This window comes from Erinaceus europaeus, chromosome 18 (assembly GCF_950295315.1).
Source record: "Erinaceus europaeus chromosome 18, mEriEur2.1, whole genome shotgun sequence".
Classification (NCBI taxonomy): Eukaryota; Metazoa; Chordata; class Mammalia; order Eulipotyphla; family Erinaceidae; genus Erinaceus; species Erinaceus europaeus.
The window spans coordinates 44,003,268-44,018,411 of NC_080179.1; the positions used below are offsets into that span (position 1 = coordinate 44,003,268).

The window sequence follows — 15,144 nt, forward strand, 5'->3', positions numbered from 1 at the left end:
CCACTGGGGAGAGAGACAAGCTCACGGCCATTAAGAGCAAATGAGGGAGTCACAATCCCCCCTGCACCAGTCCTCACTCCCATCCATTTGCATTTGTTTCTGCAGCCGCCCCAATTGTAGAAGCTCAATATTTACCTCGGCATTTATTTCTCACTGTAAATACAACAAGTGTTTCTAGAGAGATATTTATTCCTCTCTGTAAATACAGCAAAGGCCTAGGGAAAATATAATCTCCAACTCATAAGAGTGGAACGCTTTTCTTTATGACAGCTTTCTCTTTAATCTGCTGTGGTAGTGTATTCTGCTCTTGCATTTGACTCTAACTGGGAAAGAGGGCATATGGGTAGGGGTCCCATTATACTACAGTAATAAGAACAGACACCAGGTGGAGGGGCACTCCTTGGGGAGGGCAAAGCAGCACTCCTCTGAAAGGTGGAAGATGGCAAGGCAGAGGCCCCAGGGGTCAGCACAGATGTGGGCACTGAAGGAATGCTACAGTGTCACTTCCCCAGGTGGAGACGCTGCACTATTTCATGCAAGTGGATAAGAAAAATCTCATAAAAATTTTTGGGCTCTAAAGAGTGCTGTAGGGGCCGGGTGGTGGCGCACCTAGTTGATCACACATATTACAATGTGCAAGGACCCAGATTTGAGCCCCCGATCCCCACCTGCAAGGGGAAAGCTTCATGAGTGGTGAAGCAGGCTGTAGGTGTCTCTCTGTCTCTATCCCACTCTATCACCCCCTTCCCTCTTGATTTCTGGCTGTCTCTATCCAATAAATAAAGATAATAAAAAATTATTTAAAAAAATAATCCTTTACAAAAAAGAGTGCTGTATATACATCTGATTGGTTCTGCCTGGAGGTATTATTAGTTAAACCCCTTGCACACATGTGCTGGGGAGCCTGAAACTCCCAAGGCATCACCTGTCTTCCCAAGATCCTAGAGGTTCAAGGCAAAGCCCAAGAGAGTAGATTGCCTTTGTTTTGTTTGTTTGTTTCCAAAATACAGAGAGTTATGGAGATGTGAATGCTTAAGATAAGACTCCAGTGTCCTTTTTTTTTTTAAAAAAAATTTATTTATTATTGAATAGAGACAAAGAAATTGAGAGGGGAGTAGGGAGATAGGGAGAGAGACAGAGACACTTGCAGCCCTGCTTCACCACTTGTGAACTTACCCCCCTGCAGGTGGGGACCAGGGGCTTGAACCCAGGCCCTGGAACACTGTGATGTGTGTGCTTCACCAGGTCTGCAAGTGCCTGGCATTCCCCTAACCCTTAAAAAAAAAAAAAAAGAGCACTGCTCAGCTCTGGCTTATGGCGGTGCAGGGGACTGAACCTGAGATTTTGAATCCTCAGGCATGAGAGTCTTTTTGCATAGCCATTATGCTATCTATCCCTACCCCAGTGTCCTTCTTTATGATAAAATAAAGAGATTTCAGGTTGGTGAGAAATTCCCTGCAGACCTGGGGAGCCTACAGCAGGGTTGAGGAAGTTTCCTCAAATAAAAGGGTCTCATGCCAGGGCCCATGCCTTCAACTTTCCATCCTCCTAACAGAAATGGCCTTTGTTTATTTGTTATTTTATTATTTATGTTTCAGTTTGTTTTGAGACAGAGAGAAATTTGAGAAAGAAGGGAAGGTGGGAGGAGGGGAGATCTGCAGTCCTCCTGCAGGTAGGAGGGGCCAAGGGATTGAACCTGAGTCCTTGTGCACTGTAAAGTGTGAGCTCAACCAAAGTGCCCCACCGTCCAGCCCTGATTTATTTATTTTTTAATGTTAATTTTTTTGTTGTTGATGTCACCTGGGTTTCACTGCTCTGGGATGACTTTCTCAGACACAGAGAGACAGATCGAGAGACAAAGTGACAGAGGGGGGAGAGTAAAAAAAAAAAAATCACAGTACCAAAGCTTCCTTCAAGGCGGTGGCACTGGTCTGGAACCTGCATCGTGTGTGTAGCAAAGCAGCACACTATCAGAGTGAGCTATTTTGCTAGCCTGGAAACAGCTCTTTGTTTTTTAAATTTTATTTGTATCTTTTCTTGGAAAGTGTGAAGGGTTGGGAACCTCAGCCTGGAAGACAAGACTAAGAGAAGGTAGGATTTGCTAAGACTGAGACTGTGCTGAGGGAGGAAGCAGGGTTCATATAACCTTGGGGCAGCAAAGAAGATCTGGGACCAGGAAGTTGCGCTGTAGCACAGTGAGTTAAGCGCACGTGGCACAAAGTGCAAGGACCGGCGTAAGGATCCTGGTTTGAGCCCCCGGTTCTCCACCTGCAGGGGAGTCACTTCACAGCAGGTGAAGCAGGTCTGCAGGTGTCTTTCTCCCCACCCCACCCCCCGTCTTCCCCTCCTCTCTCCATTTCTCTGTACTATCTAACAATGACGACATCAATAACAATAAAAAACAACAAAGGGAACATAAATAATAAGTAAAATATATTGGAAAAAAAGGAAAGGGAAGGGAAGGGAAGGGAAGGGAAGGGAAGGGAAGGGAAGGGAAGGGAAGGGAAGGGAAGGGAAGGGAAGGGAAGGGAAGGGAAGGGAAGGGAAGGGAAGGGAAGGGAAGGGAAGGGAAGGGAAGATTCGGGGCCAAAAGATGGAGCCTGATATCCTAGCACTGGGGATGCCACAGACAAATACGAAGTCTGGTTGCCTGTGACTATGGTGGTGATGGAGTATCAGTGGGAGAGGCTTGAGCCCCAGCACCACATGGGCGTGCAGGGGAAAATTACCTGATGCTGCTGTGGTATCTCTCCTTCCCTCATTCTCTCCTATCCTCCCTCTCTCTCTGAACCCAGGGTTATCGTTAGGGGTCCATGAATCCACTGCTGCTGGTGGTCACTTTCTCGCCCCATTTTATTGGATAGGACAGAGAGAAATGGAGAGGGGAAGGGAAGATAGAGAGATAGAGATACACCTGCAGACTTACTTCATGGTTTCTTAAGTGCCCCCCCCCACAGGTGGGGAGCCAGGGACTCGAATCCAGATCCTTGCACTTAGTACTATGTGTACTTAACCAGGTGTGCCACTGCCTGGCCCTCCAACTATCTATCTATCTATCTATCTATCTATCTATCTATCTATCTAGATGAAAAAGCAGATCCAAAAGCAATGAAACTACACATGTGAGGGCTTGGTTAGACAAAAATATTTTTAAGAGGCCAACAATTAATTAAAAGTTTTAAAAAACCAGGAAAGGGAGGAGTGCATGACCTGGAGGGTCAGGGATCAGAAGCTGGCCTCCTGTCCACAAGACTCACCCACGCCCACCAGACAGAACCCTCCTGCCTCAGAAGCCTGCTAGGAATGCATAGTTCTTAAAGATCAAAATTCTTAAAAGAAAATATTTAACTTCTCCTTTTAAAAATCTGGTTATTACTTCTGTAAATCCATCTAGTGAGCCCAAAACTCTTCCAGCTCAAATTCATGTCTTTCAGGTTACCCCTTTCTCCCTTCCTTTTTTCCTTCCCTCCATCTTTTCCTGCCAGTGTCCTAGAAAGAGAAGTGCTGACATTTTAGAAGACAGAATCTGAGGTGCCCCTGACAGAGGGGTGCACCTGTAAAGTCTCTACAGCATGAGGCCGAGGCTGCACCTGGGAAGTTCTTTCCTCACTGCCAGTCATGTCCCCAAGGAAGTGTCCACTGAGGCACCAGAAAGCAAAACTTCTTTTCCTCTGTCTGGGGGGTACAAGGCAAAACAGGAATAGGCCTGAAGCCAGCTGCCCCACCCCTGTAGTTCTCTTGATAACGCTGAATCTCATTCCTCACCAGTCCTCCCCAGAACACAGACCGAGAACCAACCACATCAGTGGAAGCAGAGCCCAAGCCCTCACAAGCCCTGGCAAGGAAGGATGACCCAGAATGGGTGCTTTCAAAAACCAGCGGGCAGGCAACACCCATGCTCAGCGGAGAAGCAATCACAGAAGCCAGAACTCCTACCTTCTGCTCCCCATAAACAACCTTGATCCATGCTTCCAGCAGGGGAGAAGTGATAGGATGAAGATAAGAGGACTCTGCACTCCAGCTCCATCAGCACCCAGAGAGAGAGGAGGAAGCGGAGAAGGACATATGGAGGTAGTTATGTTGTCATGAGTGGCTTGGAAGGGAAGGGAAGATTGAATCATGAAGAAAAAGGGGGGCAACCATGTCTAAATGTGGACAGATAGTTGTGGAGAAGATGGTCGGCCTATGTCTACAACCTTAGGGGAACTGTGGTGGATTGCAGTGGGGAGACTGAAGATTCAGAACTCTGGTGGTGGGAATGGTGTGGATTTAAACCCCTGTTGACATATAATTTTGTAAAATAAAAAAAAATAATAAATAAAAATCAAAAGAAAGTTAATGGGGGGGAGCAACAACTAGTGGGCAGGTAACAGAGTGCACGAGGGAATTGAACAAGTGCTTCCAAGACCTACAGTTTCAAGGCCTCCTGGGGCACAGGAAAACTGCATCTCTGTCAGCAGGCACAAGGACTCAGGAAAATCTCCTGTCACAGGTGATGGCATCTGCCACAAAATCCCAGGAACAAATAAATAAGCATAGAAGCTTTTCATTCACAAAATGCACAGACAGATGCTTGGGAAACCTGACTAAGCTCCACACTTTTTCCAGTAAGTTGGGTTTTGAGACCAGCGGTAAAAGAAAGGACCCAGAGCTCCCCAAGCTCAGCTGGAGCTTCCATCCAGTCCCTGGAGAAGCCCCAGCCTCTCTTTTTAAGATTTCAGTCCCCACCGTGGGCCTCCCTGGGCTCTCTGGGTGATCAACATGCAGCAGGCTATAGAAGAATGTGGATTTGTTCTCAGAGGTTGGGGTCAGGTGGTCCATCCTTAAATCACACTGCTGTCAGCCTCTCACAAGCTCTCTCCCCTCCTGCCAGGTCATTACGGGGCTTATGGCTTATGCAAAATAAACAGCACAGCTAACTATTCCTCCAGATCAGGGCCCACAAAAGGCTGCCAGGAGGCCCATGGCATCCAGAGACCCAGGCCAGACTCCTTGTTCAACTGCTCAGGCCGGGCAGTTTGCATGCCTCCTGTCCACCTCTTTTCAGTTTGTTTCTTTTTTTTCCTTTTCTCCTTCTGGCTAGTTTTGTGTTTAGCCTTTTTTTTTTTTTTTTTTAATTCCTCCCAAGACACTGCCATGAATACTGTTAACTTATTCTTGTCTGGCTCTGACTCACTCCCTTTACTTTCTTTCTTGAGCTCTGAAAGTCTTACAATTCTTACTTTTCTATAGGGGAACTGAGCCATGAGAAATCTCTTATGAGCGCACGTAGAAAGGAACCAGTTTCTCAGAAGGTCCCTTCGAGACGGGAGATGGGTTGGGCAGCGGGGGCTGTGGGGCTTGGCGAGAAGCCCAATTGTCCAGCACCACACATAGACCCCCCGCGGGGGCAGGAGGCAGGGGTGGGGGCAGGGAAGGCAGCTGGGGAGGCAGCTCCCCTGTCCATCCATGGAGAGCGGGCTTTACCTTAAGCATCCTACTACATCCGACAGCAAGAGCAAAAACCTAAAATGGGCAAACGAAACAAAATTTCCCCATTACCCCGGGCAGTCTTTCTCTCCCAGATTACTCAGGGGGCCGGCAGACTCTGCTACAGAGCTGAGGTGTTATTTCTAAGACACTGTAGTCAAGCAACCAATAGCTACATGTGCCTGGTGAAAGGAGTTTGGCTCAATGTAGAAAAGGTGCTGGATGTCTGCATATAAATAAACAAGCATATACATAGACATGCAGAATCACCCCACACACACAGAGGCTAAGACACAGCAGACAGAACTGCCCCACTCTTGGTAGTATTCCGCTCCATCTACCTTCAACTCCCAAGTATTCACCAGAGAAGTGGCATTAGCTCCCACCCCATCCCCTATGCCCGGTACCCCCAGAAGTGAGCTTGATGACCAGGACAAGGGGTTAGTGGCTTATTGTGGAGGTGACAAGCCATCGGTTGGGTACCAGGGGTGACCCAGGGCAGGAAGGCAGTCAGGGCCAGCAGAGACTCTGGTTGCTCTGTGCTAGTGGAAGGCTGAGGAGGGCAGAAAGGTTCTGAATGCCGGGGAGCTGGGGTATTGCTCCATAAAGTCTGCCAGAGCCTTCTTGGCACCCTGGCCTGGCACTGCCCACCAGGGCAGCAGCAGCAGGAGTAAGACTCCAGGCTGAGGCACACATACGGTGCTAAGACCTACAAAGGCAAGTAAGGAGGTGGAGTTTGGTGCCAAGCCTGCAGACCAACACTGGAGCCTTCCCTAGAGGTCTCTGGGACACACAGAGAGATTTATACTTTAAACCTCACTCTGGCATATGCAATACTGGGTCAAACTCAGGACCTCATGTGTGCCTGAGGCTCCACAAGGCCTTCCTGATGCCCTGCCCAGTGAACCCCACCCCCCCCAAAAAAAAAAAAAAGGGCTATGAGACCAAGAGCTCAGCCTTCCCAGAACAAGGGGGTAAGAAGCAGGGGCTGTATGTGCGTGTTTGGGGAGAGGTTCTCACTCACCACTTACAGAGACTTTCTTAAACTAACGTGTCCAGTGTGTCCCTCAAAGATCCATTATAACAGCAGCCTGAGAATGCAGAGCAGACGGAGCACCAGAGTTGCGCTCACAAGGTCCTGAGTTTGATCCCCCGCATCGTGTGTGCCAGAGTGAAGTTCTGTTTTGCTCACTGATAACTCAATCTTTTTAAAAATGAAAGAATCACGGGCTAGCAAAATAGCTCACTCGGACAGTGCTCCTACACTGCCCTGTACACAGCCCAGCCTGGGGGCCACTCCCCCATATACACACTAGAGGAAGCTCTACTGCTTGGTGTCTTCCCTTCTCGCCCTCTTTCTCTTTCTTTTTCATTTTAAAATTTCTTTATTGGGGGATTAATGGTTTACAGTTGACAGTAAAATACAATAATTCATACCATTTCTCAGTTTTTCACATAACAATTCAACCCCCACTAGGTCCTCCTCTGCCATCCATCATGTTCCAGGACCTGACCCCTCCCCCCACCCCAGAGTCTTACTTTGGTGCAATACACCAACTCCAGTCCAAGTTCTGCTTTGTGTTTTCCCTTCTGATATTGTTTTTTAATGTCTTTCTCTATCTAAAAAAAGAAAGAAAGAAAGAAAGTCAGCTTGAAGTGGTGACACTCCAGTGACAACAACGAAAAAGAAATTCATAGAGCATTATAAAAAAGATTTCTGTTATTTATGTACTCACTGGCCCTCTCTGTACTTCCTCTTGGCTGAAATATCCCTTTGTGTTTTTTGCTCATTTTCTAACTAGATGTTTTCTTTCTCTACTGTGGAGTTTGAGAATCCTTTATACATTCTACGTCCTGGTCCTTTATAAACATTTTTTCCTGCCCTCCAGCTTGTCTTTTCATTATCATAAAAGGTTTTTGTTTTGGGGGCCGGGTGGTGGCGCACCTAGTTGAGTGCACATGTTACAATGCGCAAGGACCTGGGTTCAAGCCACTGGTGCCTACCTGCAGGAAGAAAGCTTCACAAGTGGTGAAGCAGGGCTACAAGTGTCTCTCTGTCTCTCTCCTTCCCTTCTCAATTTCCATCTAATAAATAAAGCCAATAAAATAAATTTAAAAAATAAACATAAAAAAGAAGTGACATTCTAGCAATGACCTAAAAAAAAAAGGTGTCTGTCTTTCTCTCTCCCTCTCTGTCTTCCCCTCCTCTCCTGATTTCTCTCTGTCCTATCCAGCAACAACAACAGCAATAACAACAACAACAACAAGGTTGACAACAAGGGCAACAAAAATAGGAAAAATGGCCTCCAGGAGCAGTGGATTCATAGTTCAGCGAGTCCCAGCAATAACCCTGGAAGCAAAATAAAAATAAATAAATAAATAAAAGTTTTGTTTTATTGACTGGAGTATGGGGGTATATGCATGAACAATTCTAGCGCTGCCTACCAAGTTTTTCTTTCCATATTTTCACTTCAAAGAGTGAGACTGTAGCACCAGGGCTTACCTTGTGGAAAACCCACCTTATCATGTGCAGTGTCCCAGGTTTGAGTCCCCCAGCCACCACATGAGCACACCATGCCCAGAAGTTTCACAAACGGTGGAACAGTGCTGTGGTGTCCCTCTCCCTCCCTATCTCTCACCTTCTATCTTAAAAATACAAGTCTGATAGGAGTAGAGAATCATGCAAACATGTAGCTCCAGAGAAAACACTGGTGACCAAAAATTAATTTGTTAATTAAAAAAAAAATCTCTCAGCCCACCAAACTCCAGCTGCAGGTGGACACTGATACTAATTGATACATTTCTCAGGGAAAAGTAGACCCCACAGTCTGCCACTCACCCTTCCCTTAATCCCACAACAAAGTTCTACATCTAAAGGAGGGGGGGAATGCCAGCAAAAAACTAAGTCCTGCCCAGAAGGAGAAAATTCAGGAACCGTGGGTCTTGTTTCTAATGCTCAACAACCACGTCTCATCCAGAGAACACATGGACTTGGCAGGCACAACAGATGTCCCAGAAAAACACCAAAACAGCACTGAAGGCAGTTCCCACGCGCCCAAACACAGCAACGGTACTGGACAGCAGGCCTGCTAACTGACAGAGCAGAAGTCACAACCAGGGGCCCTTCCTTCCTGCGCTTCTGTGGGCAGTGGTGCTACACCCACCTTCATACCAGCGCCCTTCTCCCTCTGCAGGTGTCTATCTGCATCCAGACAGACAGAAGGAAGGCACAGGGGACAGGGCAGGGGCACCACTGAGTCATCCCAGCAAACTTGGGCTGAGCCACTGGCTGCTGGTGTTGGCACAAACCCATGAGCCAGTGGGCTGGGTCTGGCTGTCTGCGTGTGGTGCGTGCTGCCCGCCTCTCTCTCTGTACTTCCTGGGCCCGTCTGGGTGAGCAGCAGGAGGCTGTGAGACGGCGTGCCTCGAGCCTTTCAGCTGCCCGTCCTATTAATCTTGCACCACACGGGGATCCAGCCCTCTCAAGGGCCTGGGCAAACGTTGGTATTAGCGCCCCACCTCCTCTTCCTCTGAAGGGTCTGCTGAGTAGCCACTCCACTGTTTCTCAAGGAGCAGACCCCCCGACCTTGTCAATTCATGCAGTGAATGCAAATTGTGGTCAGGACAAAACCCAGGCAAACAGCACCCTGCTCCGGAAGAATGGCCTCCATGGGAGAAGGGCCCTTGCGACAATGGCTGCTGTGTACACATCCCGCTAAGTACCCCGACTTCTGATTAGTCTCATAATGATTTGTGTGTGTGCACCCGCCTCCTTTGAAAGGCTGCCTCAAGGCTAACCCTCTGCAAGTCGCCTCACCAGCCCTGGGACGGCTGAGCAGGGCTCCACGGCTGATCACAGCCCCACGGCAGCGCCCACACTCGGCCCAGTCAGAGAAGGAGCCTGGGCAGAGGTTGGTGATCACAGGTGTGAGGATCAGGCTGGAATGCGTCTAATTGGCCAGGTATCTCTGCAGGTTCAAGCGGGGATCTTCCAGAATGGGCTGCCCCCCTTGCACTGGCATGCTGGGGCACTGGGCAGTCTCTGCGCTTTGTAGCACTGACCACCTGTGACGTGGGGACCTGCAGGCAGGGTATTTGGCCACCTGATGTCTGATTTGCAACAGGCAGCAGGCTTCAGCAGGGGCAGAGCCTGTTTAGTTCTTGGGCCCAAAGGAATTCCCAGAAGGAAAATTTTGCAGCTGGGATGACAGGAGTCAGGGAAGGCTCCCTGGAGGTGGTGACATTTAAGATGAACCTTGAAAGGAAGCTGGATTTGAGTACGGGGAGAGGTGGAAGGAGAAAGAGAGCCACCAGGGGGGAAGGTGGTGGTGTACTCAGTTAAGAGCACATAGTATTAAGCACAAGGACTCGTGCAATGATCTGGGCTCCAGCCCCTGGCTCCCCACCTGCAGGGGGAAGCTTCACAAGTGGTGAAGCAGGTCTGCAGGTGTCTCTCTGTCTCTATCCTTCTCTTCCTCCCCCTCCTCTCTCAATTTCTCTCTGTCCTGTTCACTAAAATGAAAAAAAAAAAATGGCTGCAGAAGCAGTGGATTAGTAGTGCTGGCACCGAGCGCTAGCAATAACCCTGGAGACAAAAAAGAAGGGAAAGGGAGGGGAAGGGGAGGGAGGGGAGGAGAAGGGAAAGAAAGTCAGCAATGGTGGGGAGAGGAGCTCTCTTCTGGAATCTGCAAAGGATGGAGAAGGTGAAGGGAGTGGAGAAAGAACCCAGCTGACAGCAGCACAAGGAATGAAGATGGGACAGGGCAGAATGTGAGCCATGAGTCCCTGACTACATTGCCCATTCCCGATGAGCCCCAGAGGTGGTTCAAATGTGTCCGGGCTTTGGGAGGGGGCAAACTGTGGGGACCGGGCTGATTAAATTGACCAGCTCCAGCAGGGCCCACAGCCGTATATCTTCAGACTTGGGGGAAGTGACACCTCCCAGCCTGCACACAGCTTCATTTCCGAAAAGAATGTGTGAGGGGGGAAGGTCAGGAGACAGGCACAGCAGTAAATTTGATGGAAGGTTTAGCTGGAAAGCCCATTAAGTCCACACACGGCTTGGCGCTGGGCAATGTCCTTCCTCCAAGTTTACGGAATGGGGCCAGGGAGGTGAGGGACTCACTAAGTAATGTCCTCATTCCTTGGTGTCTCCTATTACCCAGGGGATGAAAAACCCATTACCCATAAGGTTTAGTGGCACTTGGTCCTCTCCCGCAAGCCCTCCCCTTGGCCAGCACACACGGTGGTCAGTCTCCGCTGGCCTTCCTGCTGCTCTGTTGCCCCTGCAGATCTCTCTCTCTCCTCTCCCTCTCTCCCTCTCCCCCTCTCCCTCTCTCCCTCTCCCTCCCCCTCTCTCTCTCTGGCTAGGCTGACTCTTGCCTCTCCCACTAGGATGTGCTCTCCCCATCATGACACCTAGTGGGGCCAGGCAGAAAGGCCTGCCTTGGGAGGCTGTGCCCATCAGGCAGCGGCCTTGCAATGCAGGAGATAGGACACAGGACACAGAGTGTCCTGTAGAAAGACTCAAATCCCTGTTCTTAAAGACAGTGCCTCAGTGTGTCTAGGGAGAGACCCATGCACGGCTTTACCTGGAGGAGAATCTCACTGGGAGACAAGAGCAAGGCACAGGTACAGAGGGACCTCCTCTACCTCCCATCAGCTGTCTGCTCCCCCACCTCCTCCTTCTTTACTTGTCATGAGTGAAGAGGCGTATGTCCCAGACTCAGCTCAAAACCCCACACAGAGCACAAGAGGTGGCAGAATTGAGTTTCAATGTCAGCTGTCCTGCTCTGTGAGTTACTGAACCTCTCTGAGCCTGTCCTACCTATTCAATGGGACCATGAGAACACCTGTCCTCCTAAGACCATTGTTGGGACTTAAGGAGCACAGACAGCAAGTGTTCCCAGAGTATCTGCAGATGTCACGACTTCCTTGACAGCAAGGCTGGTGGTGTTCAAGGTTATCTTGACTAGAGCAGGTGCACAGAGAGCCAGCCCCCTGAAGTAACTAAAGGGAGCTCTTACCTTCTCTCTCCAGTGTGAGCTAAACATTCTTTATGGGGCCATTTATATGATATTCTGAAAAAAGTAAAATTACAGAGACAGAAAGCATAACAAAGGTTGCCAGGGGGCTGCGGGTGAGGGGTAGGAGAGGGACTGTAAAGAGGCTGAACATTTTTGATGCTTAGAGAAATACTGTGTTCCTGACTGTAGCCGCTGCTACACAGCTCCTGACATTTGTGAAAATTCATGGAACTGGGGGCTGGGAGTGGTGCACATGTTACCATGCACAAGAACCTGGGTTCAAACCCCTGGTTCCCACCTGCAGGGGGAAGCTCTGTAAATAGTGACAGAGGGCTGCAGGTGTCTCTCTGTCTCTCTCCCTCTCTATCTCACCCTTCCTTCTCAATTACGTTCTGTCTTTACTCAATAAATAAGTCCGTAAGATATTTTTTACATGTTGTGTAACTGCATTCCTCAAAAGGCTGAACTTTGCTTCTGTAAGTCATACTGTAGTCAATCTGACTTGAAAAGAAAAAACAAAAAGCAAGAAGTGAAGACTGACTATGAGTAGAGGCAAGAGCCCAGACCGAGCTGCTCATTACTGGAGCTACGAAGAAGGAAGTGAATCCTGAGTGGAGAAGACTGGGGAAGGGGGGAGGGGGAGGGGGACCGGCAATGGTGCACCAGCTTGAACACGTTACAGTATTTGAGGACCCAGGTTCAAGCCCCCAGTCCCTACGTGCAGGGGGAAAGCTTCACTAGCAGTGAAGTGAAGTGGCACTGCAGGTATCTCTATGTCTCTCCCCTTGCTCTTAATTTCTGTGTCTCTATTCAATAAATAAACAAACAAATTAAATATTGAGAGAGAGAGAGAGCTAGCTGTCAGGAGGATCCCAGAGGGAACATCTTTCCTGGTGAGGCAGGAATGTCCAGACCCCTCATCCTCTGGTATTCGAGGGCTTCTCCAGTGGCTGTGCTATGTGACAAAGCCACTGTCCCCTCTCCAGCTTTCTCTTCTTCCTTCTGGCTGCATTTCCTAAATTCACCGAGCCTGTGAACATTCATTGCATCAGCCTCCCACCCAGGGGTCCTCACTCTGAACTTCATCTCCCTGGTTTTCTCTTCTGCCTCTTTCACCCTTTTGCTGAAGGTGGGAGGTCCTGCTGGCAGAAGTAACCCTAGCTGACCCTGTTCCTTGAGCCCTGTCACTCAGCTCTTGCCGTCCAATCTGAAGCTCTCCGCTCTCCCAGAAGCAGGTGACCTGGAGGGTCATGACAGAGCTGTGAGCAGTCACATCTATCTAGAGACAAGCTGTGAACTCACAGTCATGGAAAACCAGTGAAGTAGGTTCAAAGGCTCAATTTCCAAACTTTATCTCCCCTCCCCTGGACTTGGGCAGTGTGATCTGACACTCCAAGTTCAGCTCACCTCTACCATCCACACCAAGGTCTCATTGCTCACAATCAGTGTAGACAAACACTGTGTGCAGAAAGATACACTTTCGGGTGGCAGCACACCTGGTTATGTGCACATAGTACTAAGCATGAGGATCCCGGTTTGAGCCCTCACTTCCCACCTGCAGGGGGAAAGCTTCACAAACAATGAAACAAGTCTGCAGGTGTCTCTCTTTCTTCCTCTCTATCTCCCCCTCCTCTCTCAATCTCTCTCTGTCTTATTGAATAAAATGTAAAAAATGACTACCAGGAGCAGTAGATTTGTAATGCCGACACCAAACCCCAGCAATAAGAGGCAGAAAGAAAGAAAGGGAGGGAGGCAGGCAGTGGGGGTTGTATTGTTATGTGGAAAACTGAGAAATGTTATGCATGTACAAACTATTGTATTTACTGTTGAATGTAAAACATTAATCCCACAATAAAGAAAAAAAAAGAAAGGGAGGGAGGGAGGAAGGGAGGAAGGGAGGAAGGAGGAAGGAAGGAAGGAAGGAAGGAAGGAAGGAAGGAAGGAAGGAAGGAACCCTTTCATAATCTCTCATAGGCAAAGCACCCATTTGTCCTCACTGCATCCACCTGCTCTCTGGGGCTCCCTTTTGCCATCTGGGGTGTCCCGGGAATGAAGGAGGGGACACAGGGCTTGCCACTTTGCGGGACACAGAGAACTTTTGTCTGTTAAGAACCATATGTGCATCCTGGTTTCCTCTTCCTAAGAGCAGAGCGGAGGAGCACAGGCCTGGGGAGTGGAGGAGGAAAGAGAGCCAAGATTGGGAAGGAGATTCCAGACAAGCAGGAGAAAACCTCTTCAGAGACTGGCCCTAGAGAGGTGGTCCTGCTCAAGCCAAGAAAGATGAACAGGCCACTACACCTGAATAGAAAATAAGTTGGCCCTGTATTTGAAAATCCCCAGCTGGTGCAGCCCCAGAGGCTGGGCACTAGAAACCCACTCAGGGTGGTATGGCTGTAGACTGGCTGGGCACTAGAAACCCATGCAGAGTACACTGAAGGAACCAAGTGAATGGACAGAGGCTAAGCTGGCAGCCACTGCTGTGTCCACTGGCAGAGAAGTGCAGTTTGCTGTCCTCCCTTCCCCACTCGGTCTCCTTAAAGACCACCTTCCCCCATCCACCATAAAAGCCTCAGGGAAGGGCAAGTGAAAAGACCAGGCATTCTTCCCCTGTTTGTTCCCGAGCAGAAGTAGCTGAGGGAGCCAGAAGCAGTATCTTCCGATGCCCCAATTTGCTCCTTACCCACGCCCAGCGCACTATGCAGACGTGGGCAATGCCTGCACATTTCTCTGCATGGGTATTTGAAGCAGCACTTAAAATCCCAAATGCTGAAATAAAGCCTGCGGTGGGAGCCCATGAGAGGTTGAAGAAAATTACTGGGTTGCTGTGCTGGTTCAAGGGTCTCTTTCACGTGGCCGGGCGGCTCTGGTGGGTTAAGAGCTGCTCATTAGAGCCAACACATGCAGAGTTTAACACACTGAATTGGAATCGACTGGTTTGCGTCCACAAGCTCCTAAGTAGTAATTACGAGCTACTGCAGAGTAACAGCCTAGCTGTTAAGAGACTGCAGGCTGAAGGCTCCCAGGCCCTGGGCAGGGCTGGAGGCTGGGGGAACCAGTGAGCACTGGTGTCGGGGGTGGGGTTGCCCCACTGGGCTGGGGTGACCCCGCTCCCCTCCAGCCTGGTGATGTCAGTCCTTTCCAGATGCTTCTGCTGGGAACCCTGGCTCAGCCTGGATGCTTCCTTCCCACCCCGCTTTCTTCTTTCTGGAGAGAGGCTGCAGCAGCCTCTTCCCCCATCCCCCCAATCGTTTTGTTGGGGGGAAGTAACAGTTTGCCAGTCATCTGTTGACATGTGGATACAACTTTGCAGCTCCCTGTGATAGGTGCTTTCTGCACACCACTCCCACCACCAAGCCAAGTCCATAGTGTCAGCATAAACTGATGGGATTCTGTGTCCCTGCTCTTCCACCCCTAACCCCAGTCTAAGCTTCACCTGCTATTTCCCTTTTCTTTCCTTGCTTCTTAACCTCCACCTGTGAGACCATCTGGTTATTTGTCCTTTTTCTGAGATATGAAAAAGGAACATTTTGTCATTTCTTACAGCTGAGTATTCTATTGTGTTTATATGGCATAACTTTCTTTTTTAAAAAACATTTTAATTTAATTTAATTTATTTATTGGGTAGAGACAGAGAGAAATCAAGAGAGGA

At 49.1% G+C, this 15,144-nt stretch overlaps 1 protein-coding gene across 8 annotated transcripts in view; it reads right to left on the minus strand.

The window, feature by feature from the left end:
• GLI2 (GLI family zinc finger 2) overlaps nt 1-15,144 on the minus strand; it is a 256,007-nt gene that overhangs the window by 93,851 nt on the left and 147,012 nt on the right. Inside the window, exon 1 of one of the 8 annotated variants that reach the window (XM_060177976.1) lies at nt 1,902-1,959. The exons of the other annotated variants lie outside the window; for them this stretch is intronic. Coding sequence (XP_060033959.1) covers nt 1,902-1,944 — 43 coding nt within the window. The 5' untranslated portion in view covers nt 1,945-1,959. Of the gene's footprint in view, nt 1-1,901; nt 1,960-15,144 lie in introns of those variants that run through there. 8 annotated transcript variants of the gene reach the window in all.